Raw genomic sequence first — 12755 nt, 5'->3', positions numbered from 1 at the left:
GCGGCTTAGGGGTACAGCGGAGCTATCGTTGGCTTTGTTCAATGAAAGAGAGATCCAGTACTCTTTCGTCTCGTCTCATTCTCTGTTTCTCCTTTTTTTTTCCCTCTTCTCTCTTGTTCCTTCCTCTCTGTATACCTCTTTCTCTCTCTGTCTCTTCTTCTCTCTCACCCTCGTTTTTCGCTTGCTCTTCGCTCCTTTTCCCTCTTGTGAATCATAGTTGCGGCCAACGTGCAAAAGTGCTTCTGCTTCTGCTGCTGGCCGGTTCGAATGGATAGAACGATATCGTCTCCTTGTCTAGCGAATCACGTCGCTTGAACTTCTTTCTCCTTCGCTTTTTTTATTCTCTCTCTCTCTCTCTCTCTCTCTCTCTCTCTCTCTCTCTTCTTCACTGTCTTCGCTGAACACGCAAAAGTTTTCGCTGACCGGTTCCACGGGACAGAGCGAATACTACCGTTTTAACGAACAGAATTAATCAAGAAGGGGGAAGTTATAATTTTCTATATTTCTATATCAGAGCATCTGCACGCGGTCTTGTGATTGTATCAAGATTTCCTGTGTATATAGAAAATGGAGTTTCTATCGGTGGTGGTTCCTCGAGGGTGTTGGAGGGACGGGAAAATTCGTGACGGGTCTTCCTCTCTCCCGTTCGTTCGCTTTTCGACCTCTTCTCGTCTCTTTCTCCCCGTAGCCGTGCTTAACGTGCAAAAGCGTCTCCGCCGGCCGGCGACGCGGTCGATACTCACGGCGTATCGCCCCCGGTTGACCGAGCCTTACCCTTACTCTTACCCTTACCTTACCGAACCTTTAGACGTGATCCCCCCCCGTTCACCGTTTCACACACTCGTTTCTGCGTTGTGTGCGCGCCTTCACAAATTCTTCATTCGATCATATGACGCGCAATGCAGACGTTGGGAATCACCCGTGTAACCAGCTGGTTCGAAGCACGTCTTCAACACGTATAAGCCTCCGCGTATCGAGAAACAGTTGGTAAATCCACGATATCGACGTTGCGATGGCACGTGTCGCGCAATTTCAGAAATCGAATGGATAGCTTTAGTACAACTTCTGATCGAACGTCGTCGATAGCAGTGTACGAATGGAGATTGTTTCTAGGGTATTTTAAATGTCCCTCTTGTAGTGTGTGCAATGGAGTCACATGTGAGCCACTCAGAAGTCGAAATGGTTAACCTCATTTTTTGATATTCTTCCATTTTCAAAGCGCATGCTTGGCGCTTAGTTTTTCGTAAATAAAAGATATTCATTTCACAAATAAAAGACATTTAATAAATTTTATTTTACGGAGTTGGTCACTTTGGCTCCTCGATTACTGATATTCTCAGTAACGTGTACTTGAAATTCCCCTAAACTTTATAACTAGAAAAAATGAAATGATATTTGGTCTGGTGACTGAAACTGGAAAAATGATTACAATACGTACGGTTAACTTTCATTGCTGTTAGTTCCTTTAATCCTTTCACAACGACGAACTCGTATACCTTAAAAAAAAAAAAAAGAAAAAACACCAGGTGTAGACAATGAATGTAATTTTCATACGACTTAATTTAAATAAAATATTCCAATGATATTGTACGTAATACTCGGTGCACGAAGGTTTAAGCAAAATGGTGGCTGTGAAGAAAAAAAAAAAGAAATGTGCCATAGGATGATGCAAACGAAGATTCGCTTTCCAGGCTGGCCAACCGCTCCCTCGGTCGATGTTTTCTCCCGTGGGATTTCTAACCGGTTTCTAAACCCGTTCGATTTTTTTCTGTTCCCCTTTATCGGCCGATTTGTCGATCTAGGTGAAAAGACGTACGAGAGCCTCGCTATGAATCGGGGTTTAGAATTTTATCAGGGACGTCGTAAACTTTCTCATAGATATTTCGTTCACCGAATGACGTACGAAACGTTCTTTCTTTTTATTCTTTTCCGTGTGGAAACGACAAACGAGACTAATTCGTCGCAAAGAATATACGTTCACCTTTTTCTTTCCTTCTTTTTTTTCCCACGGTGGTTGGATATAATTAACGCGTTCACCACAGGCGATAAACAGCGTCGCTTGATATTTCGTGGTTGATGCACCGTTTATACACTACTGTGCCATGACGCACGTGCTATTGTACGCGATATTGTCCGCATGATCGATAATATATAAATACCTCCTACTTCGTACTAGAACGCGAACAAAAAATTTCCCACTAGTTTTCTTTGCACATTTCCTCCAATATCCGCTGAATGGAGATACACAGAGAGTAGAGAACCCCGATTAAATAATCTCACGAAGTGCGAAATTGTTCGATGGAAGTGTCGCGATGCGGTAATCTCGTGTTGCGTATGCACACTCGATCCCTCGATATCGTTTTACGAAACACCGTATGCACCAGAAACTAATTCACCGGGTATCGAAAACAGGCGGTTCTGCACCCATTTACGGTTTTCAGTGAAATCGTCCTGTGCGGTATCGTTGCTGTACACGATCTTTGATAACATCCAGTCACACTGTATCGCGAGATAATTGCAAATATCGAACCTCTAAATGTCTGAAAGTACAGTTGAACGAGTTTCTGCAGAACTTTGAAACCTGCGAAAATCACTCGAACTGAATTTCTGAATTCAGAGATTCTGAAATCTGAATCTGAAAGACTCTAGAGTCTGAGATTTAACTCTTTGCACTGGAAGATGTTTTTCCTGTAGGAAAGTAGCAAATCGGAGATTGTTTGTTAAATAAAATTGATGACATTTTTTAAAACTAACGTAGTATTTAATATATTTTTATGTTATTCAAAAGCTTGTAACTGGTTGTTAGAGGTTGGTCCTTTCGAACTGTTCCATTGCTTAGACCTCTAACATACGGAACTCTGAAATTTACGAAGGCTCATAGTGATTACCAAGTGATAAGCAATTAACCCTCTTGTTTCCACAAGGAAAACAAAAATATGTAAAATTTGATTAAAAAATTTCTGGTCTCTAAATTTTTCGAGATTTCCACAGTAGCTAGAAATTTCCCATAACTACATCGATACCACCAAGGATTCTCCGCACACGGGATTAAAAGGGTTACCGTCACTGCTCAGTCTCCTCTCGAAGACTCCTCGCAAAGTTAATTTCACAACCGAGTATCGCGAAAGAATCTTCTCGCTTAAATTCAGATCCTGTGTTGTAAAAACGAAGAAAGGTGGGAGAGGTTAACGAGTTGATCGCCGCGTAATCCATTAATTGGAACGCGCTCGATTTGAAACGTTTATCGAAATTCCGTGCAATCGAGTCGTTTCATCGTTGAATAGCACTCGATGAAAAGAAAAGACTGGAAAAGAAGAAGCAGGGGTGAAAGGAGCAGCCGGGGGTTCCGCTGTTCCGTTTAACGATCCATGGCCAGGCGACGATGCGGACGAAAATGTGCATCGAGAGGGCCTGCACACTTGGGCTGCACTGTCACCGTCGCACGTGCCGGTTATACCTGCATCTAGGATCCCGCAATCTGCGGACGGCTCTTCCCTCCATCCCCACCGCGGCTGGTTACGTCACTGACCTCCAGTTAGGTGAGGTCGGGAACAGTGCAGCAGAGTTCAGGTCACCACGGAACGTTCCCGCTTGCCTTCTGTTTCCGATTCGCGTCTTTTCGCGCCAAACTTGCTCGTGATCGGCCCACTCACTTCCCGTCCACCGGAACAAATCGTGTCGATAACTTTGCCAGTTGAAAACTAGCCTAGACGAAAACTTACACCTCGATGTACACTTATCAGGCGAAAGTTTCGAGCTACCTGCCGATTTTTTCGTGATCTCGAATTAACCGTTCGAGTGCCTCCGGTTGTTGCGGAAATCTGACTTTCGTTTCAGGTCGAAAAATGTTGTTTTCCACATTTTCACTCAATTGACAAAAATAGACAGATTGTAAGAAACAAAATTTACACTTCGTGACCCGATGTGGTGACACTTGTCGACGTCGAATGTACCTTTGCCAGTCGAACGGTTAGCAGCAATTCACTTCGTTTCCTATGAAGAATTCTTAAAGTTTCCAAGCTTTTTCTACAAATATCCGTGTGTTCTGTGACGCACAGTGGTATGAAACTTTCGGTGGGTCGGCGAGTTACTAAAATGGCTGTCGTATTACCGACAAAGAGACGTGAGAAAGGTATCTATTGTGTTAGTTTCATTTAAACGTAGCCTATCAGACTGGTAGATCACTGTGCAGCGTTAGATACGCTAATTTTAAGCGGATCTCCTAGTTCGTTAGTGTAATTAATACGATCACTGGTATCTTTCGCTGCACACACGAGCTCTTGGGAGTAGTTTGGTGTCAGCACACGCGGCCCAGCTCTGGAAATGTGTTCACTGACCCTGTGGACTTACGACCCGTTTTCTCATATTGTTTCAGATCGCTCCCTCGGCAAAAAAGCTCTGGGGCGTGGACGAGGGCGGCTCCAAGGACGAAGGGGGTGTAAAAGGCGGTGGGATACTTCACCTGGGCGACCACCAGATGTGGCGAGATTCTACCTGGAGCACATCAGGTAGGAATACCTTACCTTTATATCCTCTCTTCAAATCCACTTTTCCCGTACATTTCACCTAAGAAAATCCCTTAACGCACAGAATCTACATACCTGTTTCTGTTTACAGATTTTCCTCTCTCACTCCCTCTGTTACCCTTATTTCGAGTACTTTCAATGAAACGCCAGGGCTCGTTGACCGAAGCGTACAGTGTACACATTAACCGCGTGTTATCGAGCGTACTGACACGTATCAAGGACAATAGGGTTGAGAATATTTGGAATAGGGTTTCGAGACAGGGATTAGCCGCGAATGGGGTTAATCGTGATCGATAATTCATGGATGGCGGCCGTTAATGCCTGACCAATTTGTACAGGCCTTTTCTCTCTTTCCAAATAGAGTCCAACGATCCTTTTGTTACGTTCCTCGTTAATTCTATCGACCGTTGTTAATGCATTGTTGTTTTCATCCACTTAAGACGATTTAAGCGAAGGTGTAGAGTCTGTTTGAATCCTTGGAAATATCCTGGCTCGTACCTACGTTCTTTTCAGTGATGCGAATTGAAGCGGGGACTCTGATCGATATGCGTTCACTCGACGCCACTCGTCGCTGATCGTTACGTAATCTTAAGGGTAAGCCTTTCTGCACCAGTCGGCGTTAATTTCTTCTCGAAGGAAAGCTTCGTATCGTCGATAAAGAGGCACGTTTGCCTTGCACACTCGTGAAACTGTTATCGCGATTTCTAGTACACCTACTTCTTTCTTCGCGAAAGTTTCCCGTTTGAACGGGGAGTCCTGCGATGATTTACGCCTTTCTGTCACTTTCTCGAAGTAATATATCGATAGCAGTCTTATTAAACCGGTGTTCGATCGCTTGACCGTGGTTAACGGAGAACAATTACGTTATTGAATCAGTTTCTTTAGTTCCACCGGTACTGGAATAATTGCTAGGGAAAAAAAACGCACTCACACTTATAAAAAGTCGAGACAAGAATCATTTATCACGGCTGTCAAGCATGACGATAGTTAGTGTCAAGTTTTTTCTTCGGAAGAAAGAAAAAGAAACAAAGAACTTCGTTTCACGCAGGATTAATAGAAATTGATATATTCGCTTTTATGCAAATCGTTTTGATTGTTCTCTCGAGCGTGACTAGGCATATTATCGAAGTATTAAGGCAAATTCTGATTGGAGCGACGCGTCCTTTTTCCATCGCGTACACAACATGTTACATCTGCAGACAGTGGACGATCGTCGAAGGTCCTTGGTTTGGCTGACGTAGAATTCCCTGAACGCTCGATACGCGGCTTTCGGCCTGATAAAATTAGAGAGAAAGGTGAATCATATAAAAAGTCGAAGTTTACGGCTGGTATAGCTTAAACGTCACGCTCCACCATGGTGGAAGGCAGGCGAGATACGTACGATGCCACCACACACCGTGTGTTTTACGTCGTTGCGCGCTTATTGATTGGTACAGCGCCGAAAGAACAATATATATATACACACACACATATACACACGGTGAGTGAGACCAAAGTAGAAATACTTGTGTCTCCACAGCTTCGAGCGGAATGTCAATAATCGATACTCTACCAAAACAGATCTCTCTCTCTCTCTCCCTTTCTCTCCTACTCCTTCTCTATCCATCTTTAGCTTATTTGCTTTTACGAAAACCAAGGAAATCCGCAAAGTCTGGCTCCCCTTGCTTTCGCGATCAATCGATACACCAACCCTGCTGCTTCTGGTATTTTCGAGGTACCAACTTTACTATCCCTTCACCTCGAAACTCGCCTTTTAAACTTTCAGACGAGTCCACTTTTTTTTTTAGGTTAGCTTTTCATAAAAATAACCTACTCTCTCTGTGCATCTCGCTTTTTATCCCTAAAAACATTCGCTCGTACGTATTTTACGTCGTAATTTTAAATGCATCGTGATAAGAAAGAGGTTATGTCGATGTTCGATAAATTTTTCCGAAATAATTTCGCGAGAAATTCGAAGGAAACTTGCTCGTCGATTGGACGATTGATTCGGCAAACGGTAATCGGTAGGGTGTTGTAAGAGAATAGTCGGAAAGGTCGCGAGGTTGTTTGTGATTAAACGAGGAGCCACGGAGAGAGTCGTACGGGGTTGTTGCGCGAGGGCGATGGTACCGCGGCGGTGTTGTGCAGTGTATGCACGAAACACCTGATTCTCGCGACGGCATGTACCGGCTTCCATGTGCACGCCGCCTGAGTTTGCATGTGTGCGTCACCTCGATGGGTGCAACGCGGCTGTTGCCATGGCGACAGACGCCCGGCATCAGGCGGCGGTGGGGGCAACGTCCCAATGCCCAGGGTCGTACCTACTGATCCACCCTGAGCGCCACCGCACACACCAACCCCCTACACACACACACACACACACGTATATATCCACCTGGACTCGAGCAAATTGCGTCATATGGAATCGTAAAATTCGGTACAGCCTCTGGTGGCTGTTGGCATCTTTTCGAGAATCTTTTTCTCCTTGAAATATTTCGAATTAGGTTTTTTCCTACACGATCGCCGAGTAGATTCTCTTTGGAAGAAAATCGTGCGTCTCTGGAATAGCCGGTAGCACAGGTGGAGAGGGTTGTTGAGGATTTTTATGATAGAATTTGCGTTACACCTTTGCGGGTTTCTCTCGCCCCCCACGCCTTTTATCGATCACCGGTTGATGCGACACGAACACGATACGGTTTCAAGATATATTGTTCGCGTTTCCTATTCGAGTCGTTGGGGTTTTGTTTGAAACGTAGAAAGGTAGTTATTTCGTGATAAATAGGGAATTAAGGAGGGGCGGCGTTCCAGTCGAAGGATACAGATGGTTTAATGATAGGTTTTGGGAAAGGGTAGATGAATATTGAATACCTGCCTGACTTATGAGCATTGCCAGTAATTTACAGATATTATATGCATTAATGTGACACGGTGATTTTCTTGTGCATTTCAGATCATGCCGTCTCACAACCGATTTCCATGGGCACAGGTAGACGCGTGGGTGTCGGGACTGGATACCATCATCAAACATCGGAAGTTGGAACGGTCCTTAGCCCTAGAAGCAGGTTAGCATGCCGTTTGGAAAAGAAAAAAAATTAAACACGTATTGTTTAATTCTTCGAGTAATTAAATTATCGTTTTTTTTTTTTTTTACAGTGAAACAGGTGGTCTGGGTGTTAAAATGGTGGAATACGTTCTTGGATCAAGTCCTACGACACCCAAAGATTTGGAACCCCGAATGGTTTCTTTGAGATTGGTAAGTATATACGTTGGAGTTAAATATCGAACTGAACAGAGTAAATTCAACGACCGTATTAAGGATTCTTTTCATTTTTTCACGCAGAACACCGATGCAGATAAGAAAGAAAAAGAGAAGGGCTCGGCAAGTCCTTTTGACAGTTCTAAAGACGATACTGGTCCACAAAACAACGGATTAGCGTCCCAGAATGGTCTCGATGATGACAAAGGGTTTAAGTGAGTATCAGAATATTCCTGCGAGCGAAAAACAACCATTGTATCGTACGAAAGCTGCTGCAGAGAGGTACAAAGATATCGAGAATCGAAAAAACGTAGTATTGTTACCGTTTACGAATCTGAATCTGTAAGAAATGCAGATTTAGCGTAAATGGCTCGTAAGGAAAAACTGTCTGGCTATATATAATTGCTTCCAATTGAACGACGGTAAATGTGTCACATGTTGTTCATGAACAATTGTCATTGCTGCGAGAAGCGCGATCGAGGAACGTAATAGTGCTAACTGTCAAGGGCGTGCATGCTCTACTCGGCGGACGATGACATCATAAGCTTGCTTCTTCGACGCTTGTTGCACCATCGCTGTACGCCATCTGGTGTACCTCTTGTTCTTCATTTTCCGCGCGATGTTACCGACATCCGTTGTTGTCATACACACGCTCGTATCTCTGCGGTTTCCTCCTTCGTGTAAATATCAACAGTATTTGTCACCTGTATATACGATCGAAATTACAATATTTCCCATTCGTTTAAATTGTTAATTTAATTACGTATGTAAAAGAAAGACATGTTATTACGATAACGTTGGGTATTTAGTCTGATTCTGTTATTACACTTCACGGCTGTATTTATGGTAATCGAAGGTTAAGAGGAACTGGGTTAATAAACGCGGTAAATAAAGCGGAAAGAAACATTACAACTAGCACAGTAGACTCGCAGTCAATGCTTAAGAATTTCATTATGCTAATGATGTTTGCTCATCATTGTCGATCGTCACGGTCTAGACGTACTTCCCTTTTTTCCTAGACCAAAGGTACAGGCCTCTTAACTTGAGCGTTGCATTTTATTACGTTGTCGTTATGCAAAATGTACCGTTATGCTGCGTTGCTAATCTCGTATCCTTGGAATCTTGCACGACAGGTTTAGACGAATTTTTCAGACGATATCATTCACGATGTATATATCGGCTAGCGTTTAGATGACTCCAATAACGGATATCCACCGTAAAGCGTAGACATTAACGTAATTGCAACCTAATTTTTTTTTTAACCGATATCCACTGGCGCCAAGAGAACTGCAACTTTCTAATTGTTATTGCTATCTTTATCTAAAGTTATTGTAATCGCGTTAGCAATTGCACACGCGTGTATAGTAGCTAATGGGAAGAAATAATAGCCGGGTGAATGTGTGAATTGGAACCTTTTTACTCGGGGAATTCTATACGCACGCCGCATAGAATCAGGTTCATGACATTTACGACTGTCATGTTATAATGGCCAAGGAAAGCTACGTCACTTTCTTTATATAGAAAATAAGAACGCCGGTCTGTTCGTGGCGTTGCCCGATCGCTTTCTGCCGTTCAAATCTCAGCCGGAGATTTTCGCGAAACATTCGAGCCGATCAAGTTTTATATCGTCTATCGAATTTAACTTGAAATTTTCAAATTTTTAAATCTACGGCTATTCAAATTCAAATTTTTTAATTTTCGATGGCCAATCAAATTCGAATTTTCAAATTTCCCACGATTGTGCAAATAAAAATTTATAAATCGGTACATCTTGCGAAGATTTCCTTCTCATGCGTACGTAACACGTCGATTCGCGGATGATTTACGCACCCTCTGTTTTCGCGAAGCGCATTCACCGAGGCACATCCCGTGTTTTCGTTTATCTTCATCGAACGCCCATTGTACCGTTTCACGACGGTACTGTAAGCCGCTTTCAATCGGTATGAATCAGCGAAATGCGTGAAATAGAGCGTGAACAGATGAAAAGAATTCGATTCCGCCTGAAGCAGCAGTTGCGTAATCTCTTCACCTTTATTTCCTCTTTACTCAACCGTCTGTAATGCCATTAATCGTTGATTGTAATCTGGTTACAATTATCCCCAATCGTTCTTCAACCATAATTACATCCACCGTACGAATAACCTTCAACAATTTTCGTTCTTTTCCCCCGTTCACAGTCGCACACCAGGCAGTCGCCAACCCTCTCCCGGCGAAGAAGAATTTCAGAAGAATGCAGCAGCAACCCTGGCTGTTAGCGCCGGCGGTGGTGGTGTTGTGTTGCTGAAACCAGGTGTGGATGTGGTCGGCAGCGAGGAGCATTTCATGGCAGCGTTTGCACCGGCTCCTCCGCATCATTTACAACATCATCAAGCACCGCCGACCCATCATCTTCAACATCCACACTCTCACGCGGCGCAGCTCTTTGGTGCACAAGCTCCGCCACCCCCACAGGGTCCTCCTCCCTCGCAGCAACAACAACAACAGCAGGGACCTCCACAGCCGCAAGACACCACCACTCACTTTGATGTTCAGGTAAGTCTCCACCTTATTGTCTACCCCCTTCCTTTATTTTCTCTGATTCTCAGGCAAGGTAGAGAAAAACAATCTCTTTTTCTCTCCATGGAATACCATGAGCAGACTTTTCAACACACCTCGCGCGTGTGTGTGTATGCGTAAATATATCATACGTGGAATAATGAAGAAGAGCAGAAAAGGAAGTATCTTATGCCTAATGGTGTCTATATATATGTATCGTTGTTGATGTAAGAAACTGCACAGCATCGCGTCGTCTGTTGTTCTTGGACCTGGTTAGGGATGATTCGAGCCGGATAATCAAAAGGTTGTTCCAGTTCCGTTGTTAGCTTGGAAGTGTATTTCGGCGTAACGATTAATAAATCACATACATACCTCGTAAATTGTGAAAGCAATCGGGCCAGTTTAAAGTGGCCTACATAGACGGTGCGTACCGTAAGGTTTGCCTGATTATTATCATAGGTTGCTTGGTCAAGTAGCTCAACGAAGCTAGCGCATTAACTGATTACGGCGGATATCGGTGTTACGTACGAGTTGAACGATTCTCACCAGTGATATTTAGTAACCGATAGAAACATCTACGCTATTACATGTTTCCTCCAGTCAACTCGAACTATCGCAACATCCTAGTTACCTCGTTTCGATACCGCGTTCATCATGGTCCGTTTCGTAAATCGCTATCTCTCGCGAGCGCGTGAACGTCAACGTCGAAACGTTTCTGGAACCCGAGGAATCCGTAATAGTTCCAGCACGGGTATTTAAAGCCTGTAGATAGCTTCCATGACGCGAAGGGCGTCGCTGCCGACGTTAATTTAGCGATTGTACCTAGCCCCGGCTAGGAAGAGGTTATTTTTAAGCGGACAGACCACAGCTGATACTAACGAGCGGGTCCAACCACCGAGCGCAACCCTCTTATACGGGTTCTCCACGGACTTCCTTCTCTCCTCTCGCTTTTCAAGTCCGCGTTTCATTCGAACGAGCCTGTCTATAGAGGGGTGAAGCTTGCTCGAGCAACCTGCAACAATAGAACGGAATAGTTGCCACGATTTATCGCTTATTTCCATGAAATCACAGGTTACATTGTTAATAAGAGCATTGGCGACACCGCTGGTTTTTGTCTCGCCTCTGTAGCTCGTGTTAATTATAGAAAGGACGAGATGCCTACACGTTTGAGAATGTTGCAACCATTGGTAATTACGAATCAAAGAGTGTATTCACAATAGACGTTTATTTTATCTAGCAAAGCGACGTGGTGTCTTTTGGCAAACCGGTCGACATTTACGATCTTCGATTCTGGTTGTGTTACTCGAACGGTTCTGCAAAAACGATTTAACGACACAGGAACAGAACCAACGAGAATTCCAAGTAGTATTCTCCTTTCTTTTTTTTTTTTTTTTTAGAACATAGCCCGAAGAAAAAATAGACGTGTCACTTTTCGTGCTTGCGTCATTGTCGAGAGCTCATTTGCGGTCTTGTTACCAGCAGAGTCTGCTCGTCTTCTAGCTCGTATTTTTAACGTACCATGTACCTTGCCGCTTCCTTTTTCACCGCATTTATTTCACCTGCATACTCACACCCACCTAGGCGATTTATCGATTCATCGTACCGTTAGGCGCATCAACTTCTGATTACACTTTGCATAATTTTGAAAATAAGTTCCGCTCCAATAAGCTACCCAGACTGAACGTTCAGCATCGGAACTTGGCTAGGAGAAGCGAATCAACGATCGAATCTTTCCGCTCTAGAGTTTAACCTTGGCTAGATAGGCTAGCTCGTAGCTTCCATCCTTGGGAATCTAGCTTCTTGTAGGACATAGCTGCTCCTTTTCTTTTTTTTTTTTCTCTCGGCTGCTACTCTCTCCCTTCTTCCACCTAGCGAAAAAGACCTTCCCTCCCTTCCCCTATCTGCTCTTTGGTATTGGAGGTTGGTACGACCTGACAGGCTCAAGAGGGACAAGGCAGAAAAGGGGGAATGGAGAACGACCTCGTCCTCCGGCGCAGACAAATGTATAAATCACGGAGTGACAAGTTCTCGACATCTACTTCGAATCCTATTCAGAAAATAGAGCAGACGATATATAGCAATCCTAGACACATATTCATATTTATGCATGTTACATGGCTCGCCTCCTTTACTCGTTACGAAACAACCCTCTTCTTCTTCTGCTATTAGTATTACGAGATCCGATAATTTTCGTGGATTTAAAACTATTTCAAAGTTAATGTAATTTTACGTAATGTTATGTGCAGTTGATAGCAACGACGATTACAGAGATTGTACATTATTACGCGTGGTACACTTGTGTGGTTACTTTAGACGATTATGTCTCGTAGGGTCTTTGATGTTGTCAGAAGTGTAACGTTTAACTTATCCGGATGGATAACGAAGTTATCGAAGTCGAGACTGCCTGTATTTGAAAGCGGTCGATTCGAAATTGGAGCGGAGACCGGAAGCGGAGGACA

The 12755-nt window shown here is 43.7% G+C and overlaps 1 protein-coding gene across 2 annotated transcripts in view; it reads left to right on the top strand.

Moving 5' to 3' along the window:
• LOC108574094 (maternal protein pumilio) overlaps nucleotides 1-12755 on the top strand; it is a 71519-nt gene that overhangs the window by 9090 nt on the left and 49674 nt on the right. For both annotated transcript variants that reach the window (XM_017936614.1, XM_017936620.1), the window contains 5 exons: nucleotides 4376-4508; nucleotides 7456-7567; nucleotides 7659-7758; nucleotides 7846-7976; nucleotides 9939-10293. In XM_017936614.1, the coding sequence (XP_017792103.1) occupies nucleotides 4376-4508; nucleotides 7456-7567; nucleotides 7659-7758; nucleotides 7846-7976; nucleotides 9939-10293 (831 nt within the window). The remainder of the gene's footprint in view (nucleotides 1-4375; nucleotides 4509-7455; nucleotides 7568-7658; nucleotides 7759-7845; nucleotides 7977-9938; nucleotides 10294-12755) is intronic.

The sequence above is a fragment of the Habropoda laboriosa genome, unplaced genomic scaffold, assembly GCF_001263275.1.
Source record: "Habropoda laboriosa isolate 0110345459 unplaced genomic scaffold, ASM126327v1 scaffold20, whole genome shotgun sequence".
Lineage (NCBI taxonomy): Eukaryota > Metazoa > Arthropoda > Insecta > Hymenoptera > Apidae > Habropoda > Habropoda laboriosa.
This window is presented reverse-complemented; position numbering and strand designations above follow the sequence as displayed.